Source organism: Staurois parvus, unplaced genomic scaffold (assembly GCF_062004578.1).
Source record: "Staurois parvus isolate SC_StPar_1 unplaced genomic scaffold, SC_StPar_1.0 ptg000329l, whole genome shotgun sequence".
Lineage (NCBI taxonomy): Eukaryota > Metazoa > Chordata > Amphibia > Anura > Ranidae > Staurois > Staurois parvus.
The window spans coordinates 815,473-833,637 of NW_028318125.1; the positions used below are offsets into that span (position 1 = coordinate 815,473).

Here is an 18,165-nt window from a genome sequence, read left to right on the forward strand (position 1 = left end):
GGAGCCCAGTAAGCCCAAAGGGGTCATTTGGGGGATATCTGTACTGTTCTGACATTCTTGCCCCTCAAGAAATTAGATTGGCTGTCAGTACTTCAGGATTGATCAATTTTCAAATATATCCCATAGTTTGTGAACTCTATACCTTTCCTACAAACTAAATAAATACTGATTTTGGTTATTTTCACCAAAGAAATGTAGCAGAATACATCTTGGCCTAAATTTATGAACAATTATTTATTTGCAAACTTTTATAACAGAAACAAAGAAATGTGGTTCTTTTTTTTTTCAAAATTTTCAGCACCTTTTTGGCCAATAGGCTGCTTTTACACTGAGCAGTTTTTGCAGCACTTTTGGGTTAAAAAAAAAAAAAAAGGCATAAGAAAAATGCAACCCTTTAAATTCAATGTGTGTCTCCACCCTGGTCTGTTGCATTTCCCTTAGGGTCCTTTCACAGTGGCGTTCCGTTTTTTTTTCATCAGTTCAGTCACGTTTTTTCAAAGAAGAAATGGGTGAGTTTACATCAGTTTTTTCCCCATCTGTTTTTAGTCAACAGCTGTCAGCGGGTTTCCCCACTGACAGCTGGATTTAAAAAAAAAAATAAATTGCTGGCACTTAAAAAATTTAAAAATGAAGTGGGGTCCCCCCCAATTCATACCAAGGCCTTTGGATCTGGTTTGGATTTTGAAGGGAACCCCCACGCCAAAATGTAAAATAAATGGTGAGGGGTCCCCCCCAAAGTCCATACCAGACCCTTATCCAAGCATGCAGCCTGGCAGGAATAGAGGATTTTATATCCCCAACACCTGTAACAAGGATTATATATAAATTTTGAAGTATATAAAAATACTACACTATATCAGTTTTTTCTATATATGGCTTGGCTTTGAGCCATCTGCTCTGTGAGACCCCCAGTGGAAGAGAAGCTGTACTAGAGGCTGGTGTCCAGTCAGAGGATCCATACTCCTGACTTATCTACTTTAAAGGGGACCCCGCAGAAAGCTTATATTTATTGCACTAATTCCTTGTGCATCCAGTGAGTGCGCAATTTATACAGATAGGAGCACAGAGTCACTATTACATATTGCAAAGGAGGATTCACTTCCTGTTGACTACTGCATGTCAAGCCTTCACATTTTTGCACCTATTGACTATTTCTGTTTTATTAGGTGCAATCTGGCACCATATGCTTATTAATTCTTTAGCGCTGCACCTACTTTATTTCTTGATACTTACCAAGTCCTGGATATCCTCAGTTGGTGCAATTTGCAGCTGGACACTTTATATATTTTATGTTTTAATTACTACATTTTATACTCGATTTCATTTGTCTATTTTAAAGTATTTTGTGCGCTCACTATAGTCATATGTTTTGGATTTTTACGCTATTGGAGCCCTTCTCTCCTTAGAATTTTAAGGCATTCCTGGATATACTGAGAGGAAGAAGTGGAGTAGCCTTGGAGGTTGATCCCATGGAGGGATAAGGTGCATTTTGCCTCAAACGGGAGGTCATGGCTATTTTGTGTTTTCTGGAGTAGTAGTGGCACACACTGGTGGAGCAGAGCACAGAATATTCATTGTGAATTATTTTGCAGTTGCATGAGGCAATTTATTTTGAAATGGACACTTTCTTATTATTTATTAACTGTATCTGCATTGTGGTATATGTAGTAGTTATATGTGTAATTAAGAATATATGGATTGATTAGATATTGATGGTTTATGCACTTCATCAATAGCACTGTATATAGAGAGATTTAACATACAGACACACAATTTAGTTGCGCGTTGATGGTATTGGTTTTAGATATTACTCATCAGACTTAAGTCATACCAGCTTTATCCTTTTATGCTTCAAGGAATTTTTGATTTTGATGATAATTCAGTTCTATACCTCCCCTCTCTTTTTCCTGGTTATCTCCAATCTTCTATATTCTTCTCAATCTGAGAACCACTAAACAAGAATAATATAATAAACATATGCAAAATAAAAAAATAACTCACATAATGGAACAGTCTTTTTAATCTCTTCCCTTATAGTTTTGTCAAGGCGATTGCTTAGTGAACCAGAAAGTGAATGTGAAAGCTGTTGAGAAAGATATTCTTGCAGCTGACCATTTCGCTGCTGTCCATCACTTAAGAAGCGATCTAATCTTCTTTCTAAGATGTGAAATGTTAAGGCTGTGTATGAGATTACATGTAAATACACCAACACACAACTAAAAAAGCTAGATTCTAGATTTTAAGGCCACATCCACACCAGTGTGAAGGAGATGTAGATAGATTTTTCATTCAGAAATAAAACACGCAGTGTTTGCATTCATTTTCAATGGCATTATGTTGTACATTCATAGACAAACATGCAGGTGCTATTTTTTATCCACTGACCTGCAACTGAGGGGCCATTCAAACAGAATTGGCATGTGAATTGGAACATACTGAAAAACGCACAAATTTGAATAGGCCTTTGGAATGGATTGGTCAGCAACACAACCCACTCTGTTTGCTTGCTCAAAGCTAAAAAAACTTGTTTGTGTTTCCTCTCTGGTAACATCTTGTCAGCAGGAAGGGGAGTGAGGGTAAATCCTTCTAAGGAATCACATGAAAGCAATAAAAAAGTGATTTTTTTCTACATGCTTACCTGTAAAATCCATTTCTTGGAGTACGTCACAGGACACAGGCCAGGTTATTTATGACTGTGGGTTATATGCCACCTATAAGTGAATGGACAGTGGCCAACCAGAGAGGAAGTCCTCCCCCTAGATAACCCCTCCTACACACTACACAATAAGTACCTCAGTTTTTGTATTAAGCAATGACATTTCAGAAAGAGGGGTGGGACCTCTCTGTCCCGTGATGTACTACAAGAAATGGATTTTACAGGTAAGTATGTAGAAAAAAAATCCAGTTTTCTTTATAGTACATCATAGGACACAGAGCAGACCATTCATGACTATGTGGGATGTCCCAAAGCAATAAATAAATTTGATGACCACCATCAACAATCTCTCAGGACCTACTCACCTGTCCGTAAAATGCTGCAGCCAAAGGCAGAATCCTCTGCGGCTCGGACATTCACCTAGTATTATCTTGTGAATGTGTGAACCGAAGACCATGTAGCAGCCTTGCAAACCTGAGCCACCGATGCCTGATGCTGGATTGCCCAGGATACTCCCACACTCCTCGTAGAGTGGACTTTCACCCGAATGTGTGGGACCTTACCTTTCAAACCATAGGCTTAAATGGTCAACTGGTGGATCCAATGTGAAATAGTTGCCTTGGATGCCACCTGCCCTTTCCCAGGCCCATCAAAAAGCACAGAGAATCTGACTCTTACCCTTGCTGTCACTTTCAGAAAGACTCTTATAGCGCGTACCACATCCAAGGTATGCAACGAGGCCTTGGAAAAAATTAAGGCAGAATAATGTCCTGATTCAGATGAAAACTAGAGACCACCTTTGGTATAAAAAAGGTGGTTGAGATTGCAACACAACCTTATCCCGATGCAAAACCAGAAATGGTTCTCTACAAGAAAGAGCTGCCAGCTGCGACACCCTTCTTGCAGAAGTGATTGCCACCAGACACAAAACCTTTAAAATTAACAGGACTAGTGGAATCTCCCTAATAGGGTCAAATGGTGGTTTCTGCAAAACCTCCAAGACTAAGTTCAGGTCCCAAGAACATGAATGTAACCTGACAGGAGAAGCTATACGCATCACTCCTTGCAAAAAGGTGCAAACCAAAAAGCGAGATGCAATGGGCCTCTGGACATAAAAAATTATGCAGAAACCTGGCCTTTAATAGTACCAACAGCCAATTTCTTTTCCAGACCCGACTGAAAAAATTACAGGATCCTACCAGTCACATTTTCATGGATGTCATTTCTGGACCTCACAACAGGAAATGTAAGCCTTCCAAATTCTGTAATAAATGTTCCTAGAAACTACCTTTCTAGCGTTCAACATAGTGGGGATGACAGAATCCGATAATTCCATCCTTCAGGATCTGGGTCTCAATAGCCATGACGTCAAATTTAGCGACCATAAAGCTGGGTGCAATACAAGTTAAGACAGCAGGTCAGGGTTGGCATGCCAGAGACCAAGGACCGTCCACTGCCAGTTTCACTATGTCTGCTTACCAGGTCCTCCTGGGCCAGACCGGGGCAATCAGTATCATCAGAATTGACTTTCCCCAAATCCTGCGTAAGAGACATGGCAGCAGCTGAATGCGGGGGAAAAGCATAAGTTAGGGAAAACTGGTTCTAAGGAATCACCAAGGCATTTACAGCTCCTGCGCGAAGGTCCCTTACCCTGGACACAAAATGGTCGACCTTGTTGTTGAACCTAGATGCCAACAGATCTACATCCTGGCAACCCCATCGCTGGGAGATTGCCATTTAAACATTGGGATGTAATGCCCATTTACCTGAAGGCAATTGTTGGCGACTGAGATAGTCCATCTGCCAATTCTCTACTCCCGGAATGAACACTTTTCAATTCACCTCCTCCCAGGCGCTTCGGCTCCTGGTACCGCCTTGGTGGTTGATGTATGCCACCACTGTGGCATTGTCGGACTGAACTCTTATTGGCTAACCCTGAAGCCTGGACATCCAATACCCCATGACAAACCGGACTGCCCAAAATTCCAGGGCATTGATGGGTAGAATCCTCTCCCTCGGAAGCCATGTTCCCTGAACTGTGGCCTCCTCCAGGACAACCCCCAGCCTGAGAGGATGGCATCGGTGGTTACCAAATGCCATACCACTGGCCAAAAGGATCTCTCTTCCTCCAAGTTCCAAGTCACCAACCACCAATTCAAGCTTCGCAGGACCTCGGGGAAAAAGACATACAGTAATCCAGGGCTGGAACCTTCCTGTTCCAAATGGCCAGAATGTTCCTTTTCAGCATTCTGGAATGAAACTGTGTATAGGGAACTGCCTTGAATGAGGACACCATCTTTCCTAGCAACCTCATACAGAGGCAAATTGAAGGATATCTCTTGGCCTTTAAACTGCGGACCTGTTCACTCAGGGAGCAGCATTTCCTTGGAGGAAGAAACACCTTTCCCTGAATGGTATCTAGAACCACCCCCAAACATTCCCTCAAAACCTTTTGTCCACTGGAACTTCCTTGATCACCCCCTGGGACAATAGGCGGATGAGTGCCTGTAACATCTACTTTTTTCTGGATTTGTCAGTACATTTGACTTTAGAAACTGGAGAGGAAAGGAAGACCCAAAACTCTAGACTTTACCCCAGAGAAATCGTGGAAATGACCTACCTGGCCTGGATTAGAGCCAGTTACAAAATTGCAAAGCCTTACCCCCACCAGAACGAGTGTGGCGCCTCTTCATAAGGAGGTGGACTTTGGACTCTCAGTCCTACCCCTAAAGACGTAGATGAGGGGCCAGCAATTGAGGCCCCTGACCCCTTAAAAGGAGGGCACCTGGATTTCCTCTTAAAGGGCAAAAGAGAAGTTTTTCCCCCTGAAATTTTGTTAAAATAATTTTGTCATGTTACAACCAAAAATGTAAATGTATTTTATTGGGATTTTATGTGCCAGACCAACACAAAGTGGCACATAATTGTGAAGTGGAAAATGATAAATGGTTTTCAAAATGTTTTACAAATAAATATCTGAAAAGTGTGGTGTACATTTGTATTCAGCCCTCGAGTCAATACTTTGTAGAAACACCTTCCACTGCAATCGCAGCTGCAAGTTTTTTTGTATATGCTTCTACCAGCTTTGCACATTTAGAGTGAAATTTTTGCCCATTCTTTGTAAAATAGCTCAAGCTCCCTCAGATTGGATAGAGAGCATCTGTGAACAACAATTTTCAGGTCTTGCCACAGATTCCCAATTGGATTTAGGTCCAGACTTTGACTGGGCCATTCTAACACATGAATATGCTTTGATCTAAACCATTCCATTGTAGCTCTGGCTGTCTGTTTAGGTTCGTTGTCCTGCTGGAAGGTGAATCTCCACCCCAGTCTCAAGTCTTTTGAAGACTAACAGGTTTTCTTTTAAGATTGCCCTGTATTTGGCTCCATCCATCTTCCCATCAACTCTGACCAGCTTCCCTGACCCTACTGAAGAAAAGCATCCCCACAGAATGATGCTACCACCATCATGTTTCATGGTAGGGATGGTGTGTTCAGGGTGATGTGCAGTGTGCATTTTCTGTCACACACAGTGTTTAGCTTTTAGGCCAAGTTAGATTTTGGTCTCATCTGACCAGAGCACCTTCTTTCATATGTTTGCTGTGTCCCCCACATGGCTTCTCGCAAACTGCAATTGGGACTGCTTATTGCCCTCTTTCGACAACAGCTTTCTTCTTGCCACTCTTCCATAAAGGCAATATTTGTGGCGTGCATCACTAATAGTTGTCCTGTGGACAGATTCTCCCACCTGAGCTGTGGTTCTCTGCAGCTCCTCCAGAGTTACTATGGGCCTCTTGGCTGCTTCTCTGAATAATGCTCTCCTTGCTCTGCCTGTCAGTGTAGGTGGACAGCTATGTCTTGGTAGGTTTGCTGTTGTGCCATACTCTTTCCATTTTCGGATTGATTGATTGAACAGTGCTCCCTGAGATGTTCAAAGCTTGGGATATTTTTTTTTTATAACCTAATCCTGCTTTAAACTTCCCCACAACGTTATCCCTGACCTTCATGATGCTGTTTGTTCACTAATGTTCTCTAACAAACCTCTGAGGGCTTCACAGAACAGCAGTATTTATACTGAGATTAAATTACACAGGTGGACTCTATTTACTAATTAGGTGACTTTTGAAGGCAATTGGTTCCACTAGATTTTAGTTAGGGATATTAGTAAAAAAATTTTGAAAACCATTTATAATTTTCCTTACTCTTCACAATTACGTGCCACTTTGTGTTGGTTTATCACATAAAATCCCAATAAAATATTTACATTTTAGGTTTTAACATGACAAAATGTGGAAAATTTCAAGGTGTATGAATACTTTTTCAAGGCACTGTACTTGACCAAATCATCCCCAAACAGGCGCTTCCCATGAAAAGGAAACCCTGCCAACAATGTTTTGCACGACAGTTCTGCCGACCAACTCTTAAGCCACAAAACCCTGCGCATGTGTATTGATAAGAGGGACATGCAAGAAATTTCCTGAATGGAATACTTAAGAGCATCAACCGAAAAACAAAGCATGTGGAACCGTAGGCCGAATACTCCCCCTGCACTGAAGACCTTCCAAACAATCGCTCTGGCAAGACTCTGGCAAATGCCACTAGCTGCAACTGCTGGCTGTGTGGCTGAAACTGCCAGGGAGGAGGCCTTAAGGTATGCTTAGCAGATGTTTACAGTGGAACTCCATGATTTTAATTATTCTCTTTTTAGAATGAGGTATAAACTTATTAAGAGGGAAAACAAACAGCCCCACATTCTAACCCCATCTACCCCAATGCATACTTACCTCTCCAAGCTGCAGTGCTTATGTCCATGCTGCAGAAATGTTTTCTGGCACTGTCCATGCCTGCAAAGTAACTTTGAAAGGATGCAGAAGAGACACTAGGAATACAGCTCAATTCAAGTCTGCGTGGTTAATGCAGTGCTGCAAAAGATTTCTGCACTGAGGATGCAAACATCAAGGGAGGTTATCAGACAAGTAAGAATGCACTGGATTTGAAGCTCAATGACACATTGTACTATGATGGAATTCTGAGCTGTGCCTATATGATCAGCGGGCCTCCACATCAGATTCTGCACTGGTTTGGGAGGCTTTATCTTAGGGTAGCTAGGGAAAAGTGTTTTATTTTAAAATGTAATTCTTTCTTTTACAGAGTTTACTATCATGGCTAGCGTAATTGACAAAAGTAATGGAGAACTACACTGTACATATATAACACACAGATTTTTATAGTGAAATATTTTGTCATTCATCTTAGAATCCTTTAAAGTTTTTTCAATATTCAACCTAAGAAGAAAGAAACTATGCCAAGAAAGCTATGAAAAGATACGCTCTTGAGCTTGCTGTGTATTGATGACACGTTCCACATGTCCCATTATGGAACTCTGAGTTGCATCTAAATGATCAGTCAGCCTCTGCATAAGATCCTGCTGATTCTGTCGTAGTTCAGAAAGTTCCCTCTGTTGGCTATACAGCAGAGCCATCAATTCTTCGTGCTGTTCGAAGCTGGTCTGAAAAGGAAATACACAATAAATAAAAATACATAAGCATTGCCTTGCAGAAGGAAGGCTTTGCCTAATTTAATCAAAATCAAGTTTATTAGGTGAATGCAAGGCTCCATGCACACTGACTTACAAAAAAAACCCCGCTGCTCCAAGAGTTTACCGTGTCACCTGCAGAAGCAACTAGTGTTATTCTATGTGTCCATACACATTATGTAGTCTAGAGGCGATTTTTTTAAGCTCTGCGTTCAGAGGCAGAAAAAAAACCCCTTTTTATTTGCATTTTTGAGAGCGTTTTTCTGGCAAATACAAAAACGCTAAATGCTCCTAAATGCCAGTATAAAAAATGCTCAAAATTAGCATTTTTTTCTGCCAAAAGCACTGTTTTTTAAGACCGCGTGCATGGAGCCTAATTGAGATAAAAGCTGCAACTACTAATTGGGTTTCAGGTTTCAAACAAGAAAGAAATCCTAAAAAGAAAGTATATTGTATTTTCAGTAAGCACACAATTTATAAAAAATGTTTTTTTTTTTTTTTTTTTTAAATAAAGTTTAATTAATTTCCAAGCACACAAATACAGACATTGAAAAAGAAAAGGCCTTATCAAGGTGTTTCCAATGAAATTGTAAATACAGAGATTCAAATGTCAGATTCACTCTACAATGGTGTGATGCCATACAAGTAAATTGTCATACAAAAAGAAACAGCCTGGGATTGAAGACATACTAAAAAATAAATAGATGCACAATCTTAATACCCCAGTATGGGAAAGTAGAAAGCAAATATTGTCAGAGTCACTCGGTGTTGCAGTTGCAGAGGTCTCTGTAAGGGTCTTGTTTGAGAAACTTCAACTGATGCATATATGATGTTGATTATACTTTTCCCAGAAAGGCAATGATATCTTTTGAGTGAGGAGTCCATTAGGTGGCTGATGCAACCAGTTAAGGGGTGGATAAATTTATGGTTTGAGCCTATCAAAGAGGCTAAAAGAAGGAAAGAGGAAGGAAAGATTAAAAGTAAGAAAAATAAGTATAGGAAGAGAAAAAGGGAAAACAGAGTGTGGGAATGGGAGGCACCACCCAAACCTTGCACATAATGAATCCTTAAGCAAGAAAAATACTTTGAAACTGGAAAGAGCCTGAAAAGAATATCTAGATACACAAGTATTTTGTAGCTCGTCTGGAACAGCAGAAGAAATGCAGGATGTGTGTGTGTGTGTAGATCTCGACTAGGTCAGCAGTTGAAAATTCAACAGCCAGCTCCTTTTCCTATTCTTTGGTGCATTATGCAGGCCCAGAGTAGAAATTGTTCAAAAGAATGGCATATATTTGCATAATAAGGTGAGTAGGTTGGTCATCCTGTAGACAAAGATGTTCATATGGGTTCAGGTCTCTATCAAGAGTAGCTGTTCTGAAGATAGGTGACAAAATCCCATAGCTGGAAGCACTACCACCACCTTCTGTGGAAGTGGGGTAAATTCTGCATCAACGTGATTAGGAGTTGTAATCTGGTGCTGTGGGAGTCTGTTGCTGTGTCTGTTGTGCACATCCAAAGGGTGGTAATAAATAGCATAGCTTCTGAATGGTTTGGAGTTGTGAATGGGGTGACTCAGGGGTCTGTCCTGAGACCATTTCTGTTTAATCCTGGAGGTGGTGGCTGAAGGTAACTCTCTTTCCAGTTATCCACTCCTGGGATGTGGACTGCAGAGATCACTGGACAATGAATTTCTGTACATGAGAATACTCCGCTTGCTTCCACTGGACTGCATGACACCTGGAAACCATCTACTGTGGGAGTTTCACATACAATTCCAATAGTAAAGAACCCCTCACATTGTTTAAAAATGAACAGTTTCTCAACCAACTTCATTGAGTGGTCATGTATCGTCAGCCACCAAACCATAATGACTTAGAGAGGATCTGTCAAGAGGAGTGGGCCAAAAATGCTCCTGAGATGTGTGCAAATCTGGTGGCCAACAACAGAAAACGTCTGACCTCTGTAATTGCCAACAAGGGATTTGCCACCAAGTATAAATAACATTTTGTGAAGAGGATCAAATACTTATTTCCCTCATGAACATGCAAATCAGTGCATAATCTGTTAGACATACATATCTTTTGAATTTTTTGTTGCTATTCTGTCTCTCAATGTTACAATACACCTACCATTCGATTATCAGACTGATCATTTCTTTGTTAGTGGGCAAACATTCAAAATCAGCAGGGGATCAAATACTTATTTCCTTCACTGTAGTTACCCTTTCCTTTATTGCATTGAGTTCTTTTTATGAAGTTTCTTTATCTTGCTGTGCAGTTATCACCCTGATTAGCTTTGTACCATCAGCAAACACTAAGATTGAACTATTAAAACAAACCTCTATATCATTTATTAACAAATCAAACAGAATTGTTCCCAGAACAAAGCCTTTGGGTACCCTACTTACTGTACAATCCCAGACCATTCAGAAGATGCATTATTTATTACCATCCTCTGGATGAGCTCCTGCAACCAGTTTTCTATTCCGGTACGTACACCATCGTTAATGCCAACAGACCTCAATTTGTAAATTAAGCATTCATGGGGCTGTATAAATGCTTTGGCAAAAACCAGACATACCACGTCCACGGGCCTTCTATTCAGATTACAACTTACTTCCACATAGATTGTTGAAAGGTTGTTCTAGAAAGAACTTTCATAAATCCATACTGCTTACTAATAGTTTAACTATTTTCAACAGCAAATTCTTGGCTACGAGGATGACCTCTACTCTAATTTTCTCCATAGTGGTATCACATTAGCCCAATCAGCTGGTAACATTACAGTCATTAAACTGTCCTTAAAGATTAGGAATAACTGTCTGGCCATAACATGGCTAAGTTCTTTGAGGACTCTCGAGTGTAAGCCATCTGGGTCTTGAGATTACATTAAGTTTTTCAAGTCCTTTTAGAACTAAAGCTTCTGTTTGCAGCAAGAGTACATTTTGTTCTGTGTCACTAACAATACAGTCTTGTTTATTTTATCCCTCTTGTACTTGCTTGTAATCAACTTTCCCCCGATTATCCTTTATAGGGCCAATATGCTCTAAAATGGCCTTTTTACTATTAATATATTTATTTAAAACCTTGTGGGGGGTGATTTTTTTTTTAATCTGTTATGTGTCTCTTGTGGTCAATTTTAGATGCCCTGATTGCGCTCTTACATTACTGCTTTCTTTGTAGTATTGAAATGGCAACGGTGACTGCTTGGACCTATATTTTTAAAAGGATTTTTTTTTTCTCAATATGCCTTTTTTGTGCTAGATTTTAGCCACCCAGGTTTAACTTTATTTCTTTTATATTTGTTGTCCACTGGAATGTAATAATGCCATTATTTAATATGTTCTTAAAGCACTCCCATTTTTCCTCAGTGTGGTTTCTAGAATTTGATCCCATTTAACCACCTCAGCACCATAGGGTTTTAGACCCTTTATGACCAGGCCATTTATTATTTTTTATATTCAGCACTGCACTACTGGTAATGACACAGTCATGCAGGATTGTACTCAAATTAATTTAATATTTTTTTTTTCACACAAATAGAGCTTTCTTTTGGTGGTAATTGAGTAATCTGGGTAATTTTTTAGCGATATAAATGAAAAAAGACCATTATCTAATTCAAAAACATTTTGAATTAGAAAAACCTATTTTTTATTTTCAGCTATAAAACATATCCAATAAAAAAATAAAAAAATTAAATTTATTCATAACATTTTGGCACAAATTTATTTTGCTACATTTTTTTGATTAAAAAAAAATCCCAATAAGTGTATATCAATTGTAGACGCAATAACTTTCATGAAAACCAAACTATGGTAGATATACACTGGAATTTCTATTTATTTATTTTGTTACTACTACTAATGGTGGAGATCAGAAACTTATAATGGGACTGCAATAGTGAGGTGGGCAATCTGACACTGTAGGGAACTGACTAATTGCCACTGACATCACCAATGACATTAATAAGTAATAATACTACACACAGCCCATAAAAGCAGGACTTGCTGAAAGGCTTCCAGTGTTCAAATCACAGCGGGTACCGGGTGGGGACATGCATGCATGTGCTCTAAACCTGGAAGCAGGTTAATATTGTGTAGTGGAAGATTCAGTAGTTCGAAAGTATGGCCTAGAAGAAAAAAAAAAAATGAAGCCAGCGATAACATGGTAATCAGATTTCCACCTCTGCCTTATGCAGATGTTGTCAGTTTGGAGTTCTGACAGAAAGGATTAAACCTGGAGCTGACTGTGGAAGCAACCAGACCCCCCCACAGTCACATCAAGCCCGACTTTGAAATTGTGTGACTTCACTGTAAGTTGCACATTTTCAAAGTTGGGTGAGATGCAGATTTCAGGTGCGATTTGCAAGACATCTGACACAGATGTCTATGCAAATCGCACCAAAAGTAGTACATGAACTACTTTAGAAATTGTTGCGGCTCCGACCAAGTCCGAACAGCAGCTATTTGATCGCTCTAACTGCAGACAATAGGGTGAACCTTAGCATATGATTTTCAGGTCGCATGGCATGCAAATCACACCCAATGTTACCAGAGTGTAAACCTTTTGATATGCAAAATCCAAGTAAAGCTTCCCCAGAAGATCAACAGAAGCCCTCCAAAATATGACATTGAAAACATTCCACAAGATTACCGGATTAAACTAAACAGATGTGTGGTTCTTGATACAGGAGATAAAGAGCCCTGAAAAGTTATAAAAATGACATCAAAACCATAATTACTGAAGAAGCTGAAAAAACATTACAGATAAGGGAAAAAGCCAATATGACATCTTGGATTTCAGAAGCTAGAAAAGTGTCAGAACAAAGGAGGCAAGCCAAATTTTCTGGTGAGAGAATGAAAGTATTACAGAGAACTTTTAATGGAAATATTATAACAAAAATGTATATAAAAAAAGCAGTGTAAATAACATTGTAGGAACTGAACGAGAAAGTGATGCTGAAGACAAACCATATTCCAAAGTAAGAAGAAACTAAAGATTTATCAAACAATAAGCCACCAGGTATACGATATTCCCCCCAGAGGTTGATGACGTTAATAGTGAAGTAAAATGGTATAATTTTTTCAACAGTGCAGGCTTAGATCTAATCAAATTTCTCATTTTGAGAAAAAAAGCTTATTCATTTAGATACAGAGATAAAGTACATAAAAAACAGGTTCCCTACAAGGGGAAGGATGAATATAAGGCTGAATCGGATAGACATAAATTACATATGGAAGGCACTGAGAAAGAGCAAAAAAATAAAAGAAGAAAATACACTAGGGATCATAAGGATTATCAGAATAACTGTTTTTACATGGCAGGCAGTTAAAGAGGAGTTTCAGAATGCTCCACCATCCCTCCCTAGAAGACCTTCGGCTTTCCAGTTAGACCAATCTAATACCTTCTTTACACACCAGAGGAAACCTATCCCTCAACATCATCCCCATTTTTCACACACAGGACCTCCTAAACATAATACCTTTAGGTCTCCTGCTAGGTCACACCCAGCAAACAGGTTTAATGTTCCTGTTAATGATAGATTTGGCCCTTTGCAACATCTTCCTGATGAAAACATTGGTTCAACAGACCTACGTTGGCACCCTTCACAACAGGGAAGGGGTTATCAACATGACGATTCACAACAACAATCTCAAAATCGGTTTAGACCTAATATTAGCAATAAAAATAAAAACAACTCTGGATATCAACAAAATTGGAGAGGCCCAAGAGTATTCTAATGAGCAAAACTCATCAGGACCTCAATATTACTCTCCACGAGATAATAGAGGAGTCCCTCAATATTTCTGACAGGGTGGGAAGTGGAAGGGTCCTTACTATAGGCCTAATTTTCAGGAATATAGGAGGGAATATGAGGAAAATATTTCCCCATCCTTGAGATACAATTCAAACCAGACTTTTTAGGGGGGGGGGGAAACTCGGAAAAGAAGTATAAGAAAAAAAGGAAAAAGGATGGAAACAAGGTGCTTTGGGGGGGAGCCCCCCTGCCCCAAAGCACCCCCCCCATGTTAAGGGCATGTGGCCTGGTATGGTTCAGGAGGGGGGAAACCCCACTGTTTTTTTTTTTATTTCGGCCTGGAGTTACCCCTTAATATACATACCAGACCCGAAGGGCTTGGTATGGATGGGAGGAGGGGCCCCACGCAGTTTTTTTTTTTTTTTTTTTTTATTGCAGACCTTTATTTTTACATTCAGCAGTCAAAATAAATATTATCTAGATCTTCAAAATAAGTAAAATCATTACAGAAATGATAAAGGATAAGAAACGAAATAGAATCAATAGAACTAAGGAAATAATTTTAGAATACATAAAGATATGCCTAGTGCTGTTTGTTAAACACAATAGACGCGATCGAGTGCCGTCTGTCAGTGGATTCCACACAGAGATTTACTATTGAACAGGGTCTAAAAAGAAAGCGCACACAGAAGACGTCTAAAATGTGTTCTGCACATGCTCAGTTATATCCGGCCATAGACACTGGAAAAGTTTCTAGTTCTTCACTGTGACAACTTGCTTTAAAAAAAAAACTATTTTTTACACATTTTAAAATTTTTTTGAAATGTCAGATATTGTTTAAAGGGAAGTCCTGATATTTGGCAAACCAAATTTCAATGTGAACATGTCTCTGCAGTGATTTTTCATGGTGTTAGACGTGCTTCTTAGCAAGTCTGCTTTTTGAGTTGATTCCTGGGCTGTGTCTCGTTAGTAAATTCAATTTGGAGTCCACTTGTTGACGCTTCTCTTTAGTAAATGTCTTTGCAGTCTAAAAGTAGACGGTCGCTATTAAAAAGTAGACGTTAGCCCACAGAAATGCGCCTAGGCACAATAGTAAATCAGGGTCTATATGTCTGAATTCTACAAAATTCTGGATGATAGAAGTACATATTCCACGTTACCTAAAGATCCACTAGTCCCATATAAACGTCCACTTAAAGCTATAATTAAAAAAGGCTATGAGGATCAGATTATAAATAAAAAAGAAAGATATTTTCTTTGCCCCATAGCCCCCAGATAACCAGTCTTATATTGTTTACCCAAAATCCATAAGAACCCTACACAGCCCCCTGGTAGACCTATTGTAAGTGGAATAGGATCTCTGTGTTCAAAAATAGGGGAGTTTATAGATCATTTGTTTACAACCCCTGGTATCAACTACACCTGTATATCTTAAAGACACTAAACGGGTATTAAATGATATCAAGAGAATTTCTGTTGAACCTACCACTTTTCTAGTTACAGCCGATGTGGCAACCTTATATAGCAATATTAGTCATGAGGAGGGTATGACGGCTGTGAGTTTTTAGTTAGATGAAGCTAACAATATCCCTCTAATTCAAAAAGCCTTCATTTTGGAACTGTTAGAGTTTGCGATGAAAAAAAATTACTTTTGGTTTTATAAAACTTTTTATTTACAGACTAAAGGGGTAGCTATGGTAGCCAAATTTGCTCCCAGTCTTGCCAATCTTTTTATGGCAAGATGGGAGGAGGAGGTTATCTATGCTAGAGATTGTCAGGAACTTACCTTCTATCAACGTTACATCGATGACGTCCTCCTTCTGTGGCATGGGGAAGAGGAAGCACTAATACATTTCTTTGGTACTCTTAATAATCTAAATATCCAGCTGACGTTTTCATTCAGTACCAAGAAAATTAACTTTCTACACCTCACTTTGATAAATCAAAGGAAACCGATTACCACAGATATAATATAACCTTTTACAATACAAACTGAATAATCTGATTATCTAACCAAATATTCCCAAAAATAAATACATAAAAAATGAAGGAAAAATAGTCCAATTAAAGTCCAAATCAAAAGTTCACCAAAACAAATACAAATAAGTCCAGTAGGAAGGATTCCAATCCTATTTCAATCCTCGTGATACCTCGAAAAAAAAGAACACTCATATAGTGCATTATCTTCCAAATAACAAATTACAATAAAAAGTGAAAAAATAAATCCGTGCAAAATCCAAGCCACTACAGCTGTGATTACTAGTGATTAGGCAAGAAAAGAGAAAAAAAAAATATTTATAAAATGTATATATCCAAAATTTATATATTAATCATCAACTAAATAAATGTGAATGTGAACCAAAATCCAATCTTAAAGTGAGCACTTTAATACATATGGTGAACACTCAGTGACCACTTCAATTCATACAGTGAACACTCCCTGAACACTCAAAATAGTGATATTAAATACCATTACCCTCTGGTAGTATTCATAAGCTTATCACGATATCCCTGGTAAAAGTATTACTTCCAAGTTTTCCTTCACTTCAGAAGCCCATCCACCATATTCCTCATAAAGCAAAGGAGAATTGGGGATATTAAATATCAGCTGTGGCAAACAAAACCAGCCTTGCAATCAATAGGGCATAGAAACCACGTTTTCCAACAGTCAAAAAGGCCGCGGCGGCACTTTCGGTTTTCGTGCATGCGTCTTGACGTCACGTCCCCTAACACGTTTCGTCACTTCCGGACTTCATTTGAAGGGATCCAGACGTCTACGAAGCAGCTCCTCTTATCCTGTTATGTTTAATTGACCGGAAGACAGAACCGCCATTTTAGATAAGGGAAAACAGTCACTGTGTACCTCTATCTTCCCCATGACTTAAACGAGCAAGCTGGAACTACTTTCTTACATCTATAAGCATGGAACAAACATTCTAATAAGGGCTAATAAGGAATATTCCACTATTACACATGGAACAACTATACTATAATAAATATACCTCTGGGAACTAACAAGGGATAATATAGCAAATACATATCTTTTACTATTACATGCAATACTCCTTATTCCATATTACAGCTTATAAAAGTAAACCATAATACTCATAAATAAATTAATCTCCAATAAACCGTATTATCTATATATACACATTATCTATATTCTCCTAAATTACCTCATAAAATCACTCTACACCTCTCTACTGGTCAAACATTATTATTACCAATTGCATTAATAAATTAGATCCCATAATTATTACAATCAAAATATAAATATACCTCAAACACGAACTAACCAATAATAATAAAATTCACTGAATAAGCGAAATAAATAATCAAACAACAAAACAATACCCTAATATCCATATATCATTCAAATATACACATAAATACTATACTCTCCATAATTCCTATAACTAATCGCCAATAAGCTCTCAATCTCTATAATTATAGTATATTAAATATTAACAGCTGCTCCAACTAATACCATCCTAAAACCATATTTAAAATATTAAACTATAAAATATTATAAATATTTAAAATAAATAATAAATTAAATAAATCCCTCTTATCCTCTCTCATAAATTCAAAATAAAACAATTTAAATCAAGCTCTATATTCAGACCTTAGGGTTTCAGCATGTTTAACCGAAAAATCCAAAACGTTTTGTTCCGAGATAATCTATGAACTCTATTCCCACCTCTCCAATGCCCTTCCACAGTGTCAATCCCACAAAATTTCACCAAACTCGGTCTGAGTTGTGAAAATGTTTAAAATGTCTTGAGACACTATGATCTTATTTACCTTTTTTTTTCCTATAATGGCTACATGTTTTTTTAATCTGACACTGAGATTTTTTTTTTAGTTCTACCTATGTACTGGAATTGACACAGACATTCTAACATGTATGAAACATACTGCATATTACATGAGATTAATTTTTTAATAGAAAATTCCTCACCTGTGGAATGGGATCTGAATGACGAAATAATCCTATTAATCCCCATCGTTTTACACATCCTACTTTTTTTTTACAAGGATAAAATCTTTTGAGATCAAACATCATAATGCCTTTCTTGTTCAGAGGAAAAATGACACCCTTCACTAGTGAGCTTCCTAAATTGTTTTTTCTGTAAATAAAAGGTGGTTTTTCTGGTAAAGCTGGTCCTAAAATATCTTTTTTTTTATTATTGGCCAATGTCTCTTAAAAATACTT

General features: G+C 38.4%; 1 protein-coding gene across 1 annotated transcript in view; it reads right to left on the bottom strand.

Annotated features, from left to right (window-relative positions):
- LOC149457275 (enhancer of mRNA-decapping protein 4-like) overlaps nucleotides 1-18,165 on the bottom strand; it is a gene marked incomplete at its 5' end in the record, with an annotated part of 340,946 nt that overhangs the window by 241,774 nt on the left and 81,007 nt on the right. The window contains 2 exons of the mRNA XM_089683949.1: nucleotides 2,002-2,157; nucleotides 7,985-8,165. Of these exons, the coding sequence (XP_089540075.1) occupies nucleotides 2,002-2,157; nucleotides 7,985-8,165 (337 nt within the window). The remainder of the gene's footprint in view (nucleotides 1-2,001; nucleotides 2,158-7,984; nucleotides 8,166-18,165) is intronic.